General features: G+C 40.1%; 1 protein-coding gene across 1 annotated transcript in view; it reads left to right on the top strand.

Moving 5' to 3' along the window:
• Positions 1-11794: 11794 nt before the first annotated feature.
• Positions 11795-24408, top strand: part of LOC129717757 (frizzled-3) — a 67547-nt gene continuing 54933 nt past the window's right edge. Inside the window, exon 1 of the mRNA XM_055667892.1 lies at positions 11795-12525. Within this exon, the coding sequence (XP_055523867.1) occupies positions 12268-12525 (258 nt within the window). The 5' untranslated portion in view covers positions 11795-12267. The remainder of the gene's footprint in view (positions 12526-24408) is intronic.

The raw sequence follows: 24408 nt of genomic DNA, 5'->3' as shown, positions 1-24408 counted from the left end.
AGAAGAACGCTTCTTCAGCGCTGAGCCCCTGAATGTGAATGCAATTGCTGCTGTTTGCAGTTGTTGATGCGAGTGCCGGAGCACTAGCGTAGACTAAGAGCAGGCGTTTTAGTCGCAATAATCGTTTGCATCGTTTGAAACAGATTGCGTGCGTTGGCAACATTATTTGAAATCAGCTGATGCTTATTTTATAAATTTGTCGAGAGAAGCCAGTTGCAATTTTGATATGTTATGGAATTAGAATAATAATGAATCGTATCCTATAAAATTGTGTTAGCTCTAGAAGAGTTAAAAAATTTGACTTGAATTGGGCTACCTTGAAGAAAGTCAACCTCAAATATGATCTGATGCATGATAGAAATGACGTAACGGCGGAAATTATCATTGTGCTTTACTGTCTTCTCGATGTACAAATTGCCGCAGGCAACTCAAAGCTAATTGCTAGTATAAAGTTTACAGCCCCATTTTCGGGGAGGTCCGTAATGATCGTTTACATGAGACCGAAGACGACCTGCGCTGCGTTTTGTTTAATCTGCCAATACGAGAAAAATAAAAAGCGACGACCGTCGTCGCCTCAAGTCCTCCTGCTAATAGTGCGCCTGTCGTCAATACATCATGTGTGAGTAATATTTCTCGACTGTTGCCTCATCGCAGCACAAATCGCATCATAAAGCTCTTTACACATTCGCGACCGACTTTTTACCAATTCTTGGCTCTTTTTTTTTCTTTCTATACTTTTCTGTGATATGCCGACGCCGCTGGCCCCATCCATCCACCGGGGATCGCGCGTCGTGAGGCAAAAATTGTACATCAAACAGGAACTTAAAGTCAACAGTTCTATTAACATCTAAATCATCCTCGGCTCAAATCGCATTAATATTTATATTTGAATAACCACACCGAATGAGTATCGAGAAGGAGCGGGGGTTCGTTAGCTTGGCCTTTCCCTACTGATGCTCACCGCATGGAACATTGTACCTACATGGAACGCATTTGCTTATGATTATGGGGGGGGGGGGGGCTCGCGAAGGGTTAAACTCGTGATTAAACTTTTCGTCAAAGTTTGCTCGATGCAAACAACAAACGTTGGGTGATGTTTTGTCTGCGTGTTTTTTTTTGGTTTTGTTTACCAATCCGGCGCTTTTGTTTGACCTGAGCTAAGTTTCTCAGACAAGGGAAAACAATGAATGTCACTCTTTGATTACTTGGTTGGGTCAAAAAGATTAATATGTTATGAAAGGATTGGTTTGAGTTTGAGTAAGTGCAAAATGGAAATGCATTTTTTTTTGTAAGTTAGTCACTCACAAACGTTCCTCTGTAGCTAAGCTCGTAAAGGTAATAAAACTAAATATTTACCAGAAAGTACCGACAAAGCGCTGGTTTAGTTGAGCCGTGAGAAAGTCAGCTTTAAAGCAGAGTTGTATTTTAACGAAGGGAAAATTTAAATAATATTATTTTCATAGGACGTTCAAAATGTTACCAATATGGTAGATGGTAGATAAAACCAATATTTGACCTAAACATGAAATTGAATTCGACTCTGTGAATAAAGCTGAGTGAATCATTCATGTACTCTCACACACGCGCACCTACGGTCTGCAAAATCATCATCAAAGGGATGCTTTCGGGTTTTGATTGAATCAAGATCGCCGTTCGTGGAAAACCAGCTGCCACCAATTGGCGATTGATTATGTTCTCTGATTCAACTTTCCCTGCTGCTAGGCCGAGGAAAGTAGCTTACTTTAAATATTTATGGTGTTTCACTTCAAATAAAACCAGTGCTTTATGAGTAAGCAATTTATTTTAATGTTAATAATTCGATACAATGTGATCTCATGGGAGTTCTGGGTATATGTTATTACTCGTTCCTCGTTGATTCAATTAATCTTCAGATCTGAGGAAAATAGTAAAAATGAATGGAAAACCGAAGGCAAAATAAGGAAAAACTGCTTCCTGGTACCAGGTAAAGTTAACAAAATATCCTAAAAGCACCTCAGAACTAGTAAAAATCTTTTCTGATCGTTCCAAGCCGTTCGTTTCGAATATTTTAATGTTGTTTTTCTCCAAAGTTTAATATATAAAAGCAACCCCAAATTGCGATTGAAATGACGAAAAATGTTTCAAAGGGCCAACAAAACTCAAAACAGAAAAAGCCGTAATCCCGTGGCGAGAATCACCTGAAGCAAGAATTACAAAAAGCAGATTTACAGAAGCCACAAAAACCGAAAATCTTGAATATTATCGATTACCAAGTTTGGAAATTTTTGATTTTCTCAGAATGATTTTTAAATGAATTCCGGCTTATTTTCGGTTTTTCCGGAGTTCTTTAGAAGCGCTTTTGGGCAACTAAAAGCTGAAATTAGAACCAGTTTCCACTTTCTCTAGCTTTAATTTGCTTAACTTAGAGCTGTATTAGCAATCATCACATTATTGATACGGTTTTTTTTATTTGCTGGGGCTTTCTTGAAAGTCTGGAAAATAACTTTTTTAATTTTTTTATCCTTCTCTGGTTCTTTAAGGGCCACCTTTAAGTCTTTCCTTATTTCAGTTTAGGTATTTTTGCCTTAAAAACCATCTCTTTTACCGTCTCGTAGAATTGTGGGACTTTTTTCTGTGTCATCCGCATATAGTGAAAGCATGCACTCACTGGGAAGTGAAAGCACGTCTGATGTAAATACACTGTAGAGGATTGGTCTCAATAGACTGCCCTGTGGTACTCATGGTACCGTTTCATGAATTCTGACCCATATGGAACCTTTTCGTTTCAATAATTCATTAGATTTACTACTCGGAAATGATAAAGAAAACCTTTGATAATGAGGAAACATTTCTCAAGAACATAAAAAATAAAAATAAAAATGTGCTGCGTACGATCTACGATTGCAGATTGAAGAGGAGACATGGAGACGACAAATGAACCATGAATAGTATCAGTTGCTGGGGGAACCCACTATACAACTGAAATCGGAAGGTTACGGTTAGCTGGGCATATCGTAACGTGCACGGTGGATCGACTAAGTGGAAGAAGATCTCTGAGCCTAGGCAGTTTGCGAGAGTGGTGACGAGCAGCCATGTATCTTAGATACAGTGAAGTCGGCCTGTGTGGACTGATTGGTAAGTAAGGTAAGTACTTTATTAAAATCAATAGAAAGCATATCAGAAAATTACTCTTCAAGGCTCGATTGAAGCGAAAGCGAGCCGAATTTTTGGCTTTGCCACCCCCGCTCTCTCCAGTCGACGCCACTGCTTATTGATCAAGGTCACAATTGCAGGTGTAGGTGTTGGTGTTACCGTTTCGTTACATATGGAAAGGGTTTTTTTGCGTTACGTAATTTGGGTTTCGTCTAAGGTCAAAATGACGAATTCTCATGTCAAAGAACAGAAATGGTTCGAGACTAAAGACAAATCAGGGGTGACATTGCGCATATAGTTTTGAGTAACTCGAAAAAAACTGAATGATCACTGGTGGGTGCTATGCTTCGTTTTTCGTAATTTTTTTTTTTAACTTTGCGGGTTAGATGAGCAGAAGGACAGCTCCTTTTGAGCTCTAAGCAAAACTGGCATTATGTGACGTACTCGAAAATAGTGAAAATTGTTCGAATCGAGCTGCGCAATGCAACCCCACACGCAAAAGTTGGATGGTGCGAAACCAGTACAAAATTATGCGTTTTTAGCGCAATTGTTGATGTGGTTTGGAACCAGTACAATGATTGCGTGTTGGGCATAACGCGAAAAATGCTCTAGCGTTTTATCAATGTATTTGTCAGCTCCAAACTACTACACCTAAACAGTTTCAGCTGGTATCAAGCAGCACTGCAAAGCGAGCGAGAAGCAAAACCTTTCTCCTCCTTTCTGCTTGAGAACGAGGCAACGATGCTTGAGAACGAGGGCTTGATGAACAAGGCTTCTCAAGTCTTTTGCACACATGCTTTCTCCTGAGTAGCAGCAAGCACGCACCGACAGTATGAGTGAGACTAACAACACTGGCATCAAGTATGTACAGCACGGGTGTCTCGCTCATTTCGTAAAGCGACGAGACGTCTCTTGCGCGTCGCAATCCGAACCGAAAAAGAAGCGAAAGAGCAACCTGCAAATTATATGTGATGTATCTAGTCTCGTCGCACGTACATGGAAAATCTACGAGCAAGAAGGAAGAGCAGTCACTAATACACTCGATGTGAGAAATAAAGTGTCGGTATATGATACATATTCTTATTTCAATCTATGTCAATGTATTCGCAGTACAACTGCTGCTTTATCCTTTTCACACAATTATTGTGCGATTTTAGTGCAAAATTTGTGCGAATCGGAAAGTACAATGATTGTACAAGACTTGAACTTTTGCGTGCAGATTCGAAAAATTTGGTTATGTTATCTAATTATTCATCTAAGCAGAATATTGAATATGGCGAGGGACCATGCACAGCGAGTAACTATCAAAGCAAGCGTTTCACTATTCATGCTAGTGATGTTATTCAATGCTTTCGAACGCTCCGAGAGGCTTGATAGATTGAAGGGAAAATGATTCTAAGCCGAGCTTTCATACTCAGATTTGTGAAAAAGTATTCCTGAGAATCAGAGAAGTCCAAAAAATATATATAAAATTAAGCTAAGAATTATAAAAAAAACGTTTTGAAGTCTCGAAAATGCAAAAATGGACACAAATTGAGCTCAGGATTGTTAATTTCTCCTCAGTTCTGGCGACAGAATTTCGTTCATGTTTGCACAGAAATTCTCAATGGTGATGCAGCTGGGGGACGTTGCCCACTGCATCTCCTTCAACGATCGCTTCGAGTATTGGGTCGACGAGAGAGCAGCCAGAACACCGCGTCTTCGTCCTTATGGTATTTCTTGATGAACGGCGCAGGCACTTCGTACTATATATTTACCCGCTTCCGGCCATCCTCTTCTCGCAGCACCTTCTTGGGGAACTTGGTGTGTGAAATGAACTTCTCCTCGGAGATCACTTCCTTCGTAGGGGAAGTAAAATAGGAAGTGCCCTGCCAGTCGATGCCATCCAGGGTGAGGGAGGTCTCGTCGTCCATCACCACCACCACGTTGCGATTCGCCGGGAAAATTGACTTGAACATTTAGCCACTGCACTTTTTTTAAATCGTCTGATTTGGCTGAATCTTCGCAGAGATGTTTCTATAGCCAAAAGTTCCCAGTTTGTGGTATTGGTTTAATTTTTTTGGAACACGACTCATTTTTGGGAAGCTGTTTTGGGAAGGTATTGATGTTTACAAATATCTTTAGAGCTAAAACGGTTTGAGTCTATACTTTTTTCGGAAAGACAAAATTATTATCTACAACTTTGCCGAAGAAGTCACACCGATCAAACAAACCGTTTTGGCTCTACAAATATTCATAATCATCAGTACTTACCCAAAAAAAGCTTCTCAAAAGTGAGTCGTGTTCCAAGAAATTAAATCAATAGCACAAAAAGGCATTTTTGCCTATAGAAATGTAAATGTAAAGTTTCAGCCAAATCGAAAATGGTTGATTAAATTGGTTGCGTGTTTTTTTGTGGAATTGCTCCTGGGTCTTCCTTTTTCTTTGGAGCTTCTCGTCGTTCAGGGTTGTTGGCCGTCAAGGAACAAGCTTTTTTTCGATGCTCTGATTGTTATCCAATAGATGCCGGCATCCGATGTTCGTTTTCGAACGGCGGGTGGGGTACCGTTCTTTGAACGCGCACACTTCTTAACGGAGTAGCTTCCTGCTTCATTTTTTGTGCCATCACGGTTAGAGTTCAACTGATAGAGCTGTCAAAATATTCATGCTAGCTCACGGGTTACTTTGATTGATCCTCATAGCCGAATATAGGAAGGAGGGCATGGCCTACGGGCCCCCACATTTTGTCCCCCCCCCACAAAATTTCACAAAAAATTTAGTGACAGTTCTAAAAAAACTGGACTTTAAACGGAACTAACACAATCCTTATATAACCTTTCGTTAACTTTAATTTTTGAATGATATGTTCCTTAGTTAAAATTTTGACAACTGAAAAGGGGCCTCGACATGTTACTTGACTCCGGGCTCCCACAGCTCTTAATCCGGGCCTGTTGAACCTGCATGGGTAGTTTCGTCAGTGCGTGTGAAGGTAAACCCATGAAAAATCGGCAATTTTTGTCTATTTTTGACGTAGGACTACGTCTTTGTTTTCTATACTAGATTACACTTTGTGAAATGAAAATGAAACTGGCAAATGTTGCGTCAGATTTCAAACGGTTATAGCAAGCGAACGACCTAATGCATTTTAGTCATTTATATTTCGGTGGATAGATAAAATGTGTAACAATTTTTTGATATTATGTTCAACATTGTTGCTTTACTGCTTAATGGTGGAAAAAGGTGAAAAGCTCCAAGGTCAAGCTTTCCCATACATTTCCCTTGTTCTTGGCTTGCTTCCCAATCACAGATAACAATAACATGGACGAAATAAATTCCACTGCCTACATATTTTGACTCAACAAAGTGTTTTGGTTTGTTTGTCTTTGTCTAAGCTGCGTGGCCACGCCTTAATGGTAAAAATCTACGCTGAACTCGGTACAAAAGACTGCGTGTGGAAAATTCAGCTTCAGTTTAGTTTGTTCCACAATAGCGAGTGCGGTGCAGCCGTTAAAGCTTTGCGACATTGAGAAACGAGAGCTGCATACGAGTCAACTTCCAGGCACCGCGGAGCATGTTACCTGTATTCTGCACACGGCAGCAATAATAACCATTGTACGCTGCAGAATATTTTGCTGGCACAGCTGCTGGAGGGCACAGCGGAGAGCAAATTTTATACGCGGCCAACAAAATAATCGATGCTACCGGTGGTGGTGTGATCATCAGCATTCTGTAGCTACATTTCGAGCTGAAGATTATGAAATCGGTTCTTTTCAGAACTATAAGATGATGAAGATAAGAGTTATGAGAATTTTCACAACTACTACTAGTGTGAAATTTTTATCTATTTCTAAATAATCATTTTTACAATAACGACCAGGACGCACCAAATATAAACGGTAGTGTTACCTATGAATAGTTTATCACAACACGATATAACCCTCATTTCAAGAATTTGCACTGCTAAATTGAGTGATTTTCCGGTTTAATTGTTTGTTTGTGTTCACTCGAACACCGTTATCAGTCAAATGTTAGAAACGAAAATTAGTTAATCTAAGAACCAGAGTGATTTGCGCATCGGGAAAGCAAAACCTTTCTTTTGATGCTTATGAAAATCACTCAGTAGTATCGAAGGTGTTTTGGTTTGTTCCTCTTTTTCGAAGCTACGTAGCCACGCCTTAGTTGCAAAAATCTGCTCTGAACTCGATACAAAAGACTGCGTGTAGAAAATTCAGCTTCAATTTAGTTTGTTACACATAAGCGAGAGCAGTGCAGCTGTTAAAGGTACGCGACATTGAGAAACGAGAGCTGCATACGAGTCAACTCAAAATATTCATGGTGCGATTATCAGCGTTCTGTAGCACGAATTTTTAACTGAATATTATGGAATCGGTTCTTTTCAGAACTATAGATGCTTGAAGATAAGAGTTATGAGATTTTCGCAACTACTACTAGTGTAAAATTTTCATGTATTCATGCATCGTTAGTTTTAAAATAACGACTATCAAAAATAAACAGTAGTGTTACCTATGAACAGTTAAGCGCAGCATATAATAATATTTAGTTTAGCATATATTAAATATTTAGTCCTACGTCACCATTCCATACAACCCCTAGGGCTGTATACCTTGTAGTATTTTCAATACAAATAGCCAAGAAAAGTTAAAAATGATCCAAAATTCAGCTGAGTTAAAGCCTTTAGAAATTTAAAGTCAGGACATGATCTCAAACTGAAAAACAGTGTGTTCTAAAGGCTTTAAGAAATCAGAAAAGAAAAATGAAATTACAATATATTGAAAAAACGCTTCTTGAGGTTAGAAAAGATTTGAAAAAAAGAGGGTCTGAAACTAAAGCCAGAATGCCAAAATAGAAACAAAAACAGAATAAACATAATATTCCCAAATTAACTTTAAAAAGACAAAAGTTTTCCTGAGGGCATGAAAAGGTCAAATATCCAAAGTTGAAGGTCAAAATGACGAAAGACACTTGTGAAGGCCAAAATAATTCCAAATTCAGCTCAGAGTTGCAAAAAAAAATTTTTTCAATATAAATTTAAAACGACGGAAATTTATTTCCAAAGCCACATAACAGACAGAAAATACACTAAAGTCGCTTTTTACGCGGGGGTTACGTGCCGCGTTAATTCCGGAATCCACGTAAAAAAACTCGCGTAAATTCCGCATTCCGGGTGTAGAAATTCCGAAATCCGCGTATAAAAAAATACCGCGTAAATCCCGGAATCCGCGTAAAAGAAACCGCGTAAATTCTGGAATCCGCGTAAGAAACCGCATAAATTCCGGAATCCACGAAAAAGCCTCGTAAAAAACGCGTAAAAAGCAACCTTGGTGTAACTCAAAATCAAATGCCCAGACTGGCGAAAAAACGTTTCTAAAGGCTTATAAGGTATTAAAGATAAATTACTTAAAAAATAGACTCAGAATGACGTTTTCAAAAAGCGAAAAAAGGCCAAGTCAGAAAATTTTAAATTGATGATCATGATCATGATTGCAGAAAAACGCTTCTTTCAAATTGAGCAGAGTTACTTCTGCGCTTCTAAAGAGTGGAAAAAGCTCAAAATTGTGAAAAATAGGGTAGGGAACATATTCTAAGCAGCTTTAGGAACCGCCTATGTATTCAGTTGAAATACTCCAAATGTGTTGGGTGAAATTGCAGGCGTTTTTTTTTCAGCACCCGAAGTGGCTCCTGAATGGCTGCAATATAGGTCGATTTGTTTCAAACAAACATCGTTTGTGATTAACGGTATTAAATGATGAATTTCTTTGTGATAAACGGTATTCCTCATATTCGTAAGACAGTTAGGCAATCAAAGTTTTCGTTTCCATCATTTAAATTGCAGATATTGATCAAAATGCAGGAGTTTGAGGCCTGTTCGATTGATCAAAATACCTTACCCTACATTTTTAAAGTTAGAAAAGATTGAAAATAATCCCAAATGAAGATCAAATCAAATAGACGAGAAGTATTCCTAAAGGCCAGAAAATGACGAAACAGAAAATCATGCCAAAGTAGGCTTAGAATGCCGAAATAACGAATGATTTTCAAAACAAGCTGGTTTCGAGATAAAAATAAAAAAAAAACTGCTTGATAAAGAAAAATGGTCCCAAATTAAGTTCAAAGGTGTGAAAAGTGCTTTCAAAAACTCGGTAAGAGGCCACAAACTAATTCCACATTGAGCTGAGAATTTCATTAGAAAAAACACTCTCAAACGTCAGAAGAGCCGTTACATGGCTGCGAATTGATGAGATTTTAGATATATTTAAGGAAAAACGATGATAAAGAAATAGAGAAAAATTGTGATAAAAATAGAAAAAAAGATCATGACTAAGTTAGGGGTGAAAATAGCGATAAGAATAAACAAATAAATCACCAAACAAATACAGTATTGTTGCCTTCTATTCGGATTTTAAATGCTCAATCAGGACTATATTTGATGCTTTTAAACGCGTCAAAAGGTTAAAAAAGGAGATCACCTCAAATTGAGCTCAGAAAGGTAAAAAACACTTCTAAAAATCAGAAAATGTGGTTAAAAAAGCCAGATTGAACTCGAAATAACTGGAAAAAGTTTCCCAAATTAGGCTGAGAACAGCGAAAAAACGCTTTCAAATGCCACGAAAATTGAAACGATCCCGATCATGACCCGCAAATGACGATGTAGTGGTTCGAAAATCAGAAAAGGGATCTTAATTTTGTAATTTCGCATTTGTTTTGAAAGCCAAAACAAAATTAGGAAAATGATGCCCAATTTAATTGTGGATAATGAGAAAACGTTTCTCGAGGTCAGTAGAGGCTAGGAAAGAAATTTTAAATTTAACTCAGAATTGTGAAAAAAGCAATTTTCTTAAAGTCAAACAACCAAGAAAATTTCAATCGCAGAATGACGAGAAAACGTTTTTACAGACCAGAAAGGGCTAAGAAAGAAAAATGCTTCTAAAAGCCAGAAAAACAAAACGATTCAAAGTTCAGTTGAAAAATTGGAAAATATGCTTCTTGAAACCAGGAAATGATGTTGAAATGTGAAAAAAATGGTTCTAAAAGAAAAGGTCAAATAGATAATGGCCCAAAATTGCTCAGAATGGCAAAAAATATTTTTAAAGGCCAATAAAAAGCAGGTCACAAAAGGCTAAAAGGAAAATGATCGTTATTTAGACTGTAAATTGAAAAAAGAACATTTCCGAGGTGCAAAATAGGACAAAACTTATTTCAGAATTGTAAAAAAAAACTTCGAAAGATCTGCAAAAAAACAAATACCAAATTAAGCTTAGAATAACAAATATATAAACGCATATAAAACCAGAGCAGGTCAGTGAAGAATATGATCACAGATTGACCTCGGAATTACAACAAAAACATGATGCTGAGCGTCAAAAAAGACCAACATAATACTGGATTCCTGATCCTAAATTGAAATCAAAATTGAGCAAACACGTGTCCTAAAGTCTAATTTAACTCCCAATGACGAAAAACCATTTGCAAAATCAAAAAAAGACCAGTGTGAATTGACTGGACTCAGAATTGTGGGAAAAATGCTTCTCAAGAATATCAGAATAAAAAAAAACGAACCAAAAAAAAATACTTCCACAAACCCGAACAAAATAACGAGAACACTCCAATGAGCTTAGAAATAATGGCAAACAAATTTCCTTCTAAAAATATTTTCTTTTGACGAAACAACGAATGGTGAAAAAGGTTTTAAAGGCCAGGAATGGCTAAAATAATCCCAAAATATGCTTAGAATATGGAAAAACGCATTCAAGGGTTTCAAAAGACGGTTAGAATTATTACATGTAAATTTAGTTGCGTTTTCAAGCGGATAAAACAGCTGGTTATGTGCATCATCATGGGATCAACTCTTTTTTTTTTTCCTTTTTGATGGACTGTTTTTTTCTACCATCAGACTTTTATCAAAAGAACTCGGATGAATGCTTAATTCTATTCTATCGTCTAATTAAACACTTTCGGCAGAGGGTTCTTCTTCTCATCAATAGACCGTTGATTGCAACTTGGAGGGAGGATTAAGCTGCGAAGAAACCTCATGGCGAATTGGCGCAAAAGAGAAACCGCAGAACTTGCGCTATGAGCGCTGTTTTAGTAGTTCTGAAGTCCTGAAGGGTTTGGTTAGGTTACTTTTATTGTCCCTGACTTCCGAGGGGGGGATCGTTAACCCACATGTAACTGTTTTACATTATTCCTCTTGGATCGAGGGATTAGCCACCGCTTTATTCATTCATGCACGCACGGATCCCGTTTTCTGTGCCGTGCGAAATTGTTTTTTGTTTACATTTGTACAATAAATTCTCACTTCTTGCTCTTTCTTTCTTCGGTGTATCTGTGACTGTGTTGCGTGCTTCAGTGAGCACTGATGCCCCTCAGTTTCACTGATGTTCAGTCTAAAATCCAGTCTAAAATCACTCCGATCAGCAGCACTGCTCCTTCGAGCTGTTGGTATTGGTGTGCGAGTTTTTTCCTCTCTTTCTCTCTGTTTCTGTGTGCGCTGAATCGCAGTCGCAGCCAGCTTTGATGATGGCTGCTTGCTGCGGTGAAAAAAAAAATAACAAGAGAGGCGGCAGCACTAACCGGGGGGAGGCGATGAGAAGCAAGGCGCAAAGTATCTTTGCGGCACAGGCATCGAACGACAGCCAGAAAGCGCGGTCAACTTCAATCGGTTTTGCCGTTCCCGTGCTCACAGGCCATTGCAGGCGGCGCGGCTGCTTTCAGGTTTTCATTCTTTCCTCGGTTGCTGCCAGTTCAGTTATTGAGAGACTACGATCGAGTGTGGACGTGTTTTCGAGTTTGCTGTCGGTTTTTTTTCTTTTCTGATTTCCTTCAACAACAAAAAACAAGTGAGTCGGTCGGCGTTCTGTGTCGGATTTCGGAAATTGTACCACAATCGAGTGTACTTTAAAGTATTCAAAGTTTGAGAAAGGGTAGTTCTGCTAAAGGGGGTAGCATTTGTGCTGATCGTGATTCCCGTACGGGGATTAGAAACTTTGAATAAAATGTTTGTTAAGTGTGTGATGTGAATGCAGTAGTGCAGGGGATTTCAACTTGCGAATTGAGAAGAGCAAAAAATAAGACCACGGGGGTATTATGCGAATGCACTTTTGAAATAAACCAAATCGGAAGCAGATAGCAGTGATCATGGCAGCCACCAAGGGTTTCTTCGATCGCCTACTGAGATTAATGCTGTCAGTTTTGGTGTTGGATTCGGTGCGGGCAGTGGAAGAGCTCAAGTGTGAACTGATTACAGTGGCAGCCTGTCAGAATTTGGTGTACAACATGACGGTCGCCTCGGCACCTCTGACGGTGACGGTGGCCTCCAACGGATCGGGAAACTCAAGCTCCGGCGAAGCAGGCGACTCGACCGGTATCCGGTCCCAGATGGACGCAGAACTGCTGGTGAGTATCGTGGGCTGTGTTATCACTGGACAATGTCCTACTGTTGGTTGGCCGTAAAGTTTGCTTCGTTCCGGGGCAGCTTTGCCACAAGAAGTTGTGCTCCGGAGTGCTCGGAAAGTGGTATACAGGCACAAAATTTGATGCGCCGAGAAACCGGTTGTAGTCGCGCTAATGGTGCCACTATGGGAAAGTTTGAGCCTGGTGTTGGTCAAATTTGGAGGGTGAAATTTTTACACCGGAAGTCACTCGCTCTTGTGCGGTGGATCCGATTGGCGGTGTGGAGTTTTTTTTTCTGCTAATTATTAGCTAATGGTTGATGAAGTTCACCCACAGTTCAAAGAGAATCTGCCGGTCGGTCAATCGCGGGGCGGTTGCTTGCGTGCTTTTTACAGTGCCTTCGTTCGTATCTTTCCGACTTAAGAGAGCCGCGCGTTTGCTCGGTTGCGGTACGTGTTTCTTCCATATATTTATCTGTTTTTTTTTTTCTATACGACCGTTCGACCATTCTTCACCTTTTGCGCCATTCCGATTGCTGTTGTAGCAAACGCAGACAGACAGATGGACGGACGTTTGAGGAAGCCAGAATTGAAGAGGAGGCAGCGGCAGTTATCTGCTCGCAAAGGGAAGAATAGCAGCGAATTGCTTTTAAAGTATTATTTCATTCTTTAGTGTTGAGGAAATACCGCCCCGGCTTGGTAGTCAAGATTCGATGGTTTCGCTTTTGAAACGTCTGAAAGCACGGTGCGTGTGTATTTCTGTTTTTTTTTGTTCCATCAAAAAGTGGAGACAAAGTTTCGCTCTAGAAGTATGTTAGTTCTCAGAGACGGGGGGATTATTTCATCAATGCACAGTGTGGATCAAATTTCAAATTTAACGAATTACAAGACATTTTTTGTACGGAGTCACCCCACCGTGTGACTCTCATCGATTTGAGAGACTACGGCGAATAAACAGCAGAAAAAAATTGAACCTTATCAGGTCAGAAATGTGTTTGCGGTCATAAATTTGTATATAGCTATCTTATCTATATAGCCTTTTTATATAAATATTCTCATATACCGGTAAAAAGGTGCCGACAAAGTGGCGCAAAGGAAGCACCATAGAGCCTTGTCGAAGCGTCGCGTTCTCCTTGGTTGCCTGCTTATTCACTCACTCACTTCCTCCGATAATTGCAAAGTCAGGTTTCAATTTTTCGCGTTCGCGTTCGTTTCTTCTGCCCGCTCGTTGATGTTAAATTAAACAATTATTTCTCCATCTGTGGCTAATGGACTTGCACCGGCCTTTTCTTGTTGGTTTAAGAAATTCCTGGGCCTCCGCACTCGTGGGTACCGCACCGAATTCCCTCATAATTTATTTTTTTCCGATCCACTCTCACGCGACAAGTGTGCCTGCGTGTGTGTGTTCATATGAGACCCCAAGACCGTGCTTTTGATTGATTCTCCGCGTCTTAGAAGGGGTGTTGATAAGATTGGCTATCCGTTCCACTTCGCCTAGCGGCGTTTGGTTTTGATCTACACTGGCCACTGGGTAGCGTGCGAATGCTTTTAGCACCCTGCCCCAGGACCATCGAAGTCGAGAGTCGTACATGATTTATCGATCGGAAGATGGTCCCGGCTAGCCAGTCAATTATTGCTGGCAGTTGAGTCACGCTTTCCATCAGAACTGGTGCGGATAGGACGAACGGAACAAGATCGCCGTGCGAAAGCAAACAGCAGAGCAAAGATGTCTCCTAGGTGATAGACGACGTTCGTGGCCTTATACGTGATCGCGAGCGGCCTTTCACGGGTTGTCATTTTAATTGCATTCTAATTCACTCGGTTGAAATGTGCCGCGCAACCCAACTTGCCGGCGTGGCTTCCAATTACGACCAAATCCGGACGAGCGCAGTGGTTTTTGCCATTTCTTACTACGTTGCGCTGAAAGCAAGCGGATCACGAGCAGCGCGCTAGACAACTACTCCGGAGCGATGTAATTGATGAGTCAAAATGTGTCTGTGAGACGGTCGTTGACCCAATAATCTTGGTTCGAAATTTGACGTTTGCATGGTTACCACTGTACTATGTCATAGCTGAATGCAACTTAGGCTTATAAATCAAAGTAAATGAAGGTTATAAACACCCGAAATCATGAACTTTGAACAGGACCTGAAGGAATCACAGTATGATGATTTTTGAAGTTATAAATGCCACCCAGAGTTGCACTGCAGCGATATTTTTGAGTGGAAACCCGGTAACCAACACGATAGACAAGATACTAAACCGCGTGTTTAACTCCATGCTTACTGCGATAGTTTTCTACTGTCAATAGACAGAAAATCGAACACGTTCAACATGTTGGTTGAATGATTCGCTGCCCTACTCAAATTAATTTTAGAAAACACATTAAATTGTAAGTTCTACTAAATCCAGAGAGCATAACATAATTTTACTTTACTCAGATTTCAGCTGAAAGTCGTACGGTTTCACAAAAAAAAAATCGAAAAAAAAATGCAAGGAGCACACCTTTCACTAAGAAGGGGAAATTCAATCTGAAAATTCTCAAGCTTGAAACAGTGAAAGATCCATCAGTATATAGGTTAAATATCTGGGAGTTATTCTTGATGCTAAGCTGTACTAGGATGCACATCTCGACTATGTGATTACCAAGGCAGTTAATAGATTATGGTTGTACTCCTAGACTATAGGAAGAAGTTAACATATACTTATAACGATTATATTTTGCGGATTGCAATTTATGCTATCGACTAAGGTATTGAGAATAAACGCCTTCCACGAAGTGCGTTCAATTAATTCTGATTCGTCTTCTCCGATAACTCTTAGGCGCAATACTTTTTATTGATATGTGATACTTGCTCCTCATAAACTGGAATCGTATAACGTGCAATGCCGTCGTGAGCAGGTCTGCTTGTTGCTCGGTAGTGAAGATTGGCTTCAACTTGATGAAATCAAAGAAATAGTTATCGGTTTCCGTTATACTCTACTATTTTTTTTGGAAATAAATATTGAAATTCAGTCCGCAAATATATATTTCGACTGTGACTTACAGTCTTCCTCAGTGCTTATGTGGACTGGTAAAGAGCAAAGCTTATGTGGACTGGTAAACGAGGAACATCCACTAACTTCGGATAACATTCACCTCCTCCGCCCCGTTAATAATTTATGGAAATTAGACGTAGCTGAAAGTTTAGAAATTTATAAACAACACTCATGCACGCTTCTCAACAAAGACGCAGGTAATCACCCCTCATGGCTATTCAATCTGCTCCCCAAAAACCCCAGACATGGTACGGTAAACAATCGACCGCATAATCCCCTACCTAACTCCATTTAAGAGTGCTAAATTTCCATTTTTACCTACTACAAATAAAAAACAGGATTTACGCTTTGCTCTTTACCAGTCCACATAAGCACTGAAGAAGACTGTAAGTCACAGTCGAAATATATATTTGCGGACTGAATTTCAATATTTTTTTCCAAAAAATTTAGTAGAGTATAACGGAAACCGATAGCTATTTCTTTGATTGATCTCAATCACTCTGCTAAGACGCTCGGTATAGATTTTCTAAATTTGACAATGGCATCCAAGCCAAATGAGCCAAATAGGTTTTTAAAGTTCAAAAAGAGCATTGCGGGTATCCACAAATCTATTTCCTTTCTTGAAAATTGTTTGAAATATCATGTCACTCCCACGAGTCAGAGAGTAAAAGTTAAAAGTCCTATAGCCCCCTCCATTATGAAACATATGGAACGGGAGTGTTTGAAAAGTAGCATCAAGTTTCTTTATAGTAAACCTAGCTCCACAACTCTGGAATGTTATTCACTTCATTTAAAACTTGCCAGAGAATTTCCTTTTGAATTCCAAAATTTTCTAACCAAAGTTAAAGTAGCCGAAAAGTGTGAAGGGGAAAGAAAACGAAAATTGGGATTTAAAAAGTTAAATCAACTGCTTCTATGAAATAACAGTAGTAGAAAGACAGCCAAAGTACACCTCATTGACGTCTTTGTGGTCAATAGGTCTTCGTACGAGTTTTCACAACCCCAGCAAAATCTTCTAAATATGAGCCTAAACTTCGCAATTCCTCCACGACCCAATATTGAACAATCGATCATCGATATAGAAGTCACAGTTGTAAACTATCCACAGAACAAACTGGTGAAGTACGCCAAATTTTTTCAAAAATTACTAAGACACTGCCACGTCATGAAAATTCGTCTGATATAAAGACAGTTGAGGAATTACGTAAAAAACCTGTTTTCTATTTAAAAGCAGATAAGGGGAACAAAACCGTCATCATGGACAAGTCTGACTATGATGAACAAATAACCCAAAAAATTGATAAAGGTCCATATTGGCAACCGCGACTTATTCCTCTTGCTGATATTGGGTAATGCGTTACAAAATCTTCGTGTTTCAAATCCAGTTCTTCCAAGAATAAGGGTCTCCCCAAAATTCACAAACCTGGAAATGAAATGAGAGACATTATCTCAGCGGTAGGGGCTCCCACAGAAAAATTGGCTAAATGGCTGGTAAAAGAATTTCAAGCCATGCCCAAGAAATTTCCAAGTCGATCAGTAAAGAGCACCGGAGATTTCGTTGAAAATTTAAGATCCTCGGGTAGCATCCAATCTGATGAGATAATGGTTTCATCTGACGTTACGGCCTTGTTTCCTAGCGTTCCAGTGAATGAAACCTTAAACCTTTTAGAGGACTGGCTCCTTTCCCAATATTCTGATAATACTTGGAAAAAGAAAGTTGACAGTTTGTTGAAACTTTCACGCCTTTGCATGAAAGAAAACTACTTCACATTTCGTGGTAAATTTTACAAACAGACTGAAGGGGCACCAATGGGGAATCCTCTTTCTCCCTTTCTATGTGAGCTCTTCATGGCAAATATAGAAAGTACATTAGAGAAGAGGAACATCTTACCGATTCGATGGTGGAGGTATATGGGTGATATTTTTTGTATTTTGAAAAGGGCGGATCTCGAAACTTTTTTCATATCCCTTAATAATACCCATAAAAATATAAACTTCACAATTGAAAAAGAACTTAACAACAGACTCCCTTTCTTGGACGTCGTTGTAGTCAGAAAGTCTACGGACTTGGAATTTGAAATTTATCGGAAACCCACGAATACAAAACGGGTAATACCTAACACTTCGAACCATCTCTTCCAGCATAAAATGGCATCCTTCCATCATATGATCCACCGCATGGAAACTTTACCTCTAAGTGAAGTATCCTAGCAAAAGGAACTGGAATATATTTTCGAAATTGCTAAACTTAATGGCTACAATGAAAGTATCATTCAAGCCATTGTTGATAAAAAGAAGCGTGCTCAAATTCGGAAATCTTTTACAACACTCACCTCAATAACAGAAGATCTGAAAAGGGTAGCCGTTGAATATGACGTTAACTTGACACGCCCACTTCGTTCAAAATTTAGGAAATTTGGGATGGACATTGTCTACACTAGTGAAATACCCAACTCAAAACAAAATTGATACCCTGAACAAAGCTGGAATTTATAAAATTGCATGCAGTCACTGTAACATGGTTTACATTGGACAAACTAAACGTAACCTAGGGATACGTTTCAAAGAACATTTCGCAGAAGTGACAAAAGCAAGTAAAGTTTCAAAAAATGCCCCACCACACCTTTTCAAATCAAAAGTGGCTGAACATATTTTAAATGAGGAACATCCACTAACTTCGGATAACATTCACCTCCTCCGCCCCGTTAATAATTTATGGAAATTAGACGTAGCTGAAAGTTGAGAAATTTATACTGAATTTCAATATTTATTTCCAAAAAATTTAGTAGAGTATAACGGAAACCGATAACTATTTCTTTGATTTCTCAATCACTCTGCTAAGACGCTCGGTATAGGTTTTCTAAATTCAACTTTATGAACTTGATGATGAGGAACAACAGGCAGCAACATGGTCCTTGCCAAAGTGGTGCTTGATCTCGATATGATATGCTGGTGATTTGCAATTCAAGTCTTCCAGAACTCTGACCAACCAGGCTGCTTCAGATACAGCTGCGATCAGTGCAACGTTTCGCTAGAAGACATTGTCACCGTTGGTTGTTTGCGACTTACGCAGAAAACCGTCGAACCATGGACTTTAAACAGAAAACCGGTCAACTTTTCCGCAGTGGGTACACCATAGCAAAATGGGACTGATAATCGATGAACGTAACTAAATAACGATGACCATCCCAAGACTCTGGTTTGATCGGTTCACACACACTTCGGAATGAATTCGCTCCAACAGTCGATGAGCTCTATCCCTTATGCCATTAAACGGATCCCGACTGTGTTTTCCCAGGACACACACATCGCAAAACTTGATTTTCTCCGGCTTGAAACTTACACCATGGGTAAGATTTTCACGAACCAGAGTGGATATTCCACCTTTGCTGATATGACCAAGACGACGATACCAAGGATTTGGCGAATTTTGGCTATTGCAATCGTCTACACCTCTAGCAAATACACCTTCTTTCGTTAGCATCTTTACAGCCATCAGGATATCTCTGAGAGCCGTTCGTTGCATGCATCATAACACCACAGTTGCTCTTCCCGCTGATTGAACAGGCTTCTTTGGTCACCAGAGATTCTTCGCTCTTTGCCATTACATCGGTCGATCCAAGATTTTAACGGATGAGTAATGCTGCTTCGAATTCACTGGTCTCCGAATTCAACAGGAACTCTATCCTATTACTGTTACGCTTTCTGTTTGCCTTCGGTATCCGTTATGAAAACAACCGATTTTGACTCGTTAGCTCGTCCGTCAGTAACGTTGGCATTGATATACTTCTGACAATTTTTCATTATGTGGCCACGTATACCACGGGCGTGGCAATTCCCGTTAAGTTCGAACCTTGTTGTCTTTCTACGTTGATCTCAAGCAAATGCCGTGGGTTTTTCGTCGTTGGTATGTACCCTGTCCAAACGCTTCGACTTGTCGCTCAGCCATCGAGTTTTCATCACCGCATACGTCAGTTCAAGGACCGTCATTAAGGGATCGTAGGTTTCCGGTGCAGCATTAAGTTTAGCTGCACAGACATCACTTCGAACTGGCCATCCAGAGTTGACGACCAGATTCTCAAACTTCAGAAGGTGGGCGCGCAACGACTTTTCCAAATGAAATGACATCCAAATTGAGCGAGTACGTATTGCCACGGATACACATCGCACCGATCAAGTCACCGTCCTGCTTGAAATCCGCACGGTCCTGGCCACCACATGCAATGAATAGGTTTTCAATACCAGCTTGTAAGAGCGTCTTGATCAAGAGTAAGTTTTACGCAAGATACTGTACTACAGCAGCAGTACTACATTCTGGATGGTAAATTCAACTTCTTTGTTAGACATACCTTTCAGGATCTTTCAGCTTGCGCATGGACCGCAGAATATGTGCATCCATCACGAGCTGATCAGTGTATTCGGAGTCTAGGCATAACTGGATCTTCCCGGTTTCAGATTTTTCTGGTTACCATTTACTGTCGCATTAGCCTTTCCTTCTGTTTTTTTCGAATGAAAATTTTTCTGTATGAGCCCGACTTTGCCATAGCGGTGGCACTTGCCGGTAAAATTCTTCTGCTGCTTCTTCCTATCTCCGACGAACCCTTAGGTCATCCTGGTGGTCTGCCTTTTTTCTCATCGGGCAACAGCCGCTGCTTGATCATCTTTCTCCCCGAGTACCTTCACCAGGGGATCACAGCTGTCGCGTGAGGTGAAGCAGAATTGAGCTACCAAGTCACCTTCTTCCATTTTTTCTTCTGGGGTAATGCATTCAACATCATCAAATGCAACGAAATGAGCTTGCATGGACACTTTTACAGCAGAGGTTTCTTCTAGAGCATTCCATATTTTAGGTTGGATTCCACTTCGTGAGAGCATTGCCTGCCGTCGAAGGTGGTTCAGTGAGTACAAAAGAAACTTCAATTGCGTCCAATTGAAGTGTGCCCCGGGAATGTAAATTTTGAAATTCGGTCAGGTCAGTTGCGGGATGCGTTCCCTTGAATTGCCCATAACCAAGAAAAACATTCATGAACAAGGAACGGTTTAATGAAAAACGATCCTAATAATCTCACGTCTTCTCCACGATCAACTTCTCAAGGCATGCTAGGCAGTGCCTACTTCTTCAGCAATGCTCGTAAAATAAACTGAAAATTTTTGAGCATGGGTATTGGGGGTACCAAATCAGTTTACGCCTGAAAGGCTGCAACTCTAATCGCCCTTTCCTGAGTTCGGCAATAATTTGACTCTAAAGCTTCGAAAAATTTTTTTAGCCTGAAATCACTAGGTTTTACAATCTTAATGTACTTGAATATTCAGGACCATAGATTCATGAAATCCTGAAAAACTAAAACCCTAAATTTTGGTCTTCTCCTTCCCACACATTGAAATGTGAGGCAACAATCTATAATGCCGTAATCTCGCAGACTGACGTATGCGACAGCGAGTAAAATTTTTAGTACGAAGCTTTTTCCAAACGATCTGTACATAATGCATTAATATAATCACAAAACATTGCCGAACGTATGATTTGTGGAAAAAGGTTCATTAACTGAAGTTATGTTACCAACGTCACTTTGTTGTAGAAACAGCGATTTTTATTTCACTGTTTCTACAACCGATTGACGTACATCCATCGTAGTATGCGACAAGTCGCTCAACTTTTTTTTTCATAATCAGGCGAATAATCGCGATTCGAGAATACTTTTTTGGAAATGAATTTAGTTTGGAATGTAATAGCATTCGTGGCCCCTGCCTAGTTGTCCACGAGCATGGACCAAACTTCGTGGCCTTAGAGGGCTACAGTATGATTAAAGTTTTGCAGATAGTCAACTTCGTTACGCGGCGAGTTTTATTCGAGCAGTGCGTCCTCCGGAGTCCAAAAAAGGCACAATTCTCCGCCATAGTCGTTCTCGGTAATCACCAGTTAACCTAGGTGCACGCACTAAGCTGAATCCGTGGTTGGAGATTAACACGGTCTTCTCTGGGGTCAATTGTAAGCTTCTGTTCCCGTTTAAGGAAATATCCATATTGAGTAGTATTCGATAATTTTGGGATGTTTTCCAGAGACCAGAAGTCGTCATCTTAGATTTCAAAAAGGCTTAATTTCTGGCCTCTGGGTATCATTTTGATTCCGGAAATTCTCATATTGGGTGGTATTTGGCCATTTTGGTCTGTTATTAAGAAACCATAAGTTGCCATCTTAGAATTCAAAATAGTCTCTGGGGGCAATTCTTGGCTCTTGGGCATCATTTCGATCATTTTTAGCTATTTTACGGAAAAATTGTTTCAAATATGTGTTTTACTTGGACAGAATCCTTCTCTTGCAGAGAAGACAAAGGTGTCGTACCACCATAGGAATATTTCCTGCTCTCAAAAGCGTCTACATGCCAAATTTGGTTTAATTTGCGAGTCGTTGAATGCAGTAAGAGCATCACAAACATAGTTGGGTTGGATTTACGTCACGATGAGTAGAAATGGCGGTTACGTTATTGCGTTTTCGTGAATTAATGATGCTATTTTTTGCACTTTTGATAAAATTTCTTTGCCTATAGGTCCGGTTTGGTGTGTTCTATCGTTTAATCGCAAAAAACACAAATCGGCCGCTTTGGCGCTTACGTCAGTCTGCGAGATTACGGCAGTATTGGTATGAACCATGTCCGAACGCTTCGACTCGTCGCTTAGTAACCTAGCTTCACCACCTCGTATGTCAATTTGTTTTCCGGGAGGTTTTCCAGGGGCGTCATCAAGGGATCGTAGGATTCCGGTACAGTCGAACTCAATGCTGCACAGACAACGATCTTTTCAAGCCTCAAACCGGAGTTGACGGACTAGATCCTCAAACTTCAGAAGGTGGGCACGCAACGACTTTTCCAAACGAAACGACATCCAAGTTTAGCAATTACATATTGCCACGGAGATACATCACACCGATCAATTCACCATCCTTCTTGAAATCCCCACGGTCCTGGACACCGCAAGCAGTGAATAGTATAAGGCGGCATCCATAAATTACGTAACGCTACATAGGGGAGGTGGGAGGTAAGATCAGCGTACGTAACGAAAAATCTCTGAAGAGACTCTCCGACAACTAGCATTTGTATTAGGCAAATTCTTTTACAGCGTTACGTAATTTTTCCGACGAACAACGCACCAATTGGGTAATCCTGGCGGTCAGCCCTTCATCCCTCATCGGCCAACACCCACTGCTTGACCATCCTACTCCCCGAGTTCGGTGACCTGAGGAACATAGCTCTCACGCATGGTTAAGGATTGTTGAGGGATTTTGAGATGCTAGACAAAATCCTCAAATGCAACGAAATAAGTTCGCTGGGAGACTCCTTTCTTTTTCCGTAATCGTGCCAACCGCGTCCTCAGCAACGTTTGGTTAAAACGGATTTTTCGACCGAACAACTTCAACGATTCCATCCGTTGCGAATCGAATAGCCTTTCTGTCGATTTGGTTCCACTTCGTGAGAGCATTGCCTGCCGTCGAAGCTGGCTCTGTAAGCACAAAACCCGGAAATGCAAATTCGGACAGGACAGTTGCGGGATGCGTTCCTTTGAATTGCCCACAATCTCTTCTTACTCTGACTTGACGTACAAAGGCGAACTAAGACAAACATTCATAAACAAGAATCAGTTTATTGAAAATCGATTCTAATGGTTTCACGCTTATCGATTTCTCAAGGCCAGCTGCCTGTGCCAGTGCCTACTTCGTCAGAAATGTTCGTGATATGAACTTAAAAAAGATGAACGGGGGTGATGGTGACACCAAATCAGTTTTCGCCTGCAGCTCAAATAACCCTTTGTCCGTCCCTGCCTGAAATGAATCTAGAAATCCCTGTGTTCGGCACTTATTTGACTCCAAAGCTTCGGAAAAAAAAATGTAGCCTGACAATCTTAATGTACTTAAATATTCAGAAGCCATGAAGTCATTGAATCCTGAAAACTTGAAACCCCAAGTTTATGTCTTCTCACATATTGAAATGTATTGAAATGCGAGACAACAATCTTTGAGAAGACGTTGTTTGGGGTTCCTTTCGTGCCAAATCATCGCAAAACTTAATGAAGATAAGGTTTTTATTTGTCATCTGACCTCTTGCTGCTTCACTCTGCTTAGGAGATTTGTTTTGGCCTTTTCTGATCCTAAAAAAAATATTTATTCTAGAGCTGATTTTGCGATCATTTTCAGAAGCCTGTCCAACAAAAAACAACCAACAGAGATGTTTCTTGGTGGAACGAGAAATTGGCAAAATTAAGAAAAATTTTAGAAAGCAAACAACTCTTTAGATTAGGACCAACACAAAGAAACCATAGTCGCATATAACAGAGAATTTAGACATGCCAAAATTAAATAACCGAGACGGATTTGTGGAGAGATCAACTACGCTCCACTGTACAAAATTCTTTTGAAAGATCATTCAAATGGTCTTGACAAAAATAGGGTAGCAGTTTAACTCCTGTGATACTTTGAAAGTGATGGTGAGAACTCATTTCTCAGTGTCAACACCAATATCTGCTGAGGTACATGACTCCAATGAGGCTTAGATGGTCAACAGATGCCTATCTTAAGACGTACGAAACTTAGACGCCTGCTTGGGTTAAATGGGCTCTAAGTTCTTTTCAAGCCTACAAATCTGCTGTAAAGGACGGAATCTTCCCACCATGACTCTATCGCTCCAGCAATTACTTTAAAGCCTTCAGATCCATATATCTTTCTTCTGTTTTTTTCAAGACTATGCAGAAAAAATGGGACGACTTTACCAAGATAACAAGCTTGGTGAAGTTTGCATTAAGTGAAAATCAATGTGCTGAACCACTCACGTCAATTTATGCGCTACAGGCGCTAGTA

Source organism: Wyeomyia smithii, chromosome 1, assembly GCF_029784165.1.
Source record: "Wyeomyia smithii strain HCP4-BCI-WySm-NY-G18 chromosome 1, ASM2978416v1, whole genome shotgun sequence".
In the NCBI taxonomy this organism is placed as follows: Eukaryota; Metazoa; Arthropoda; class Insecta; order Diptera; family Culicidae; genus Wyeomyia; species Wyeomyia smithii.
Note: the sequence above shows the minus strand (reverse complement) of the source record. Positions and strands in the feature narration are given on the sequence as shown.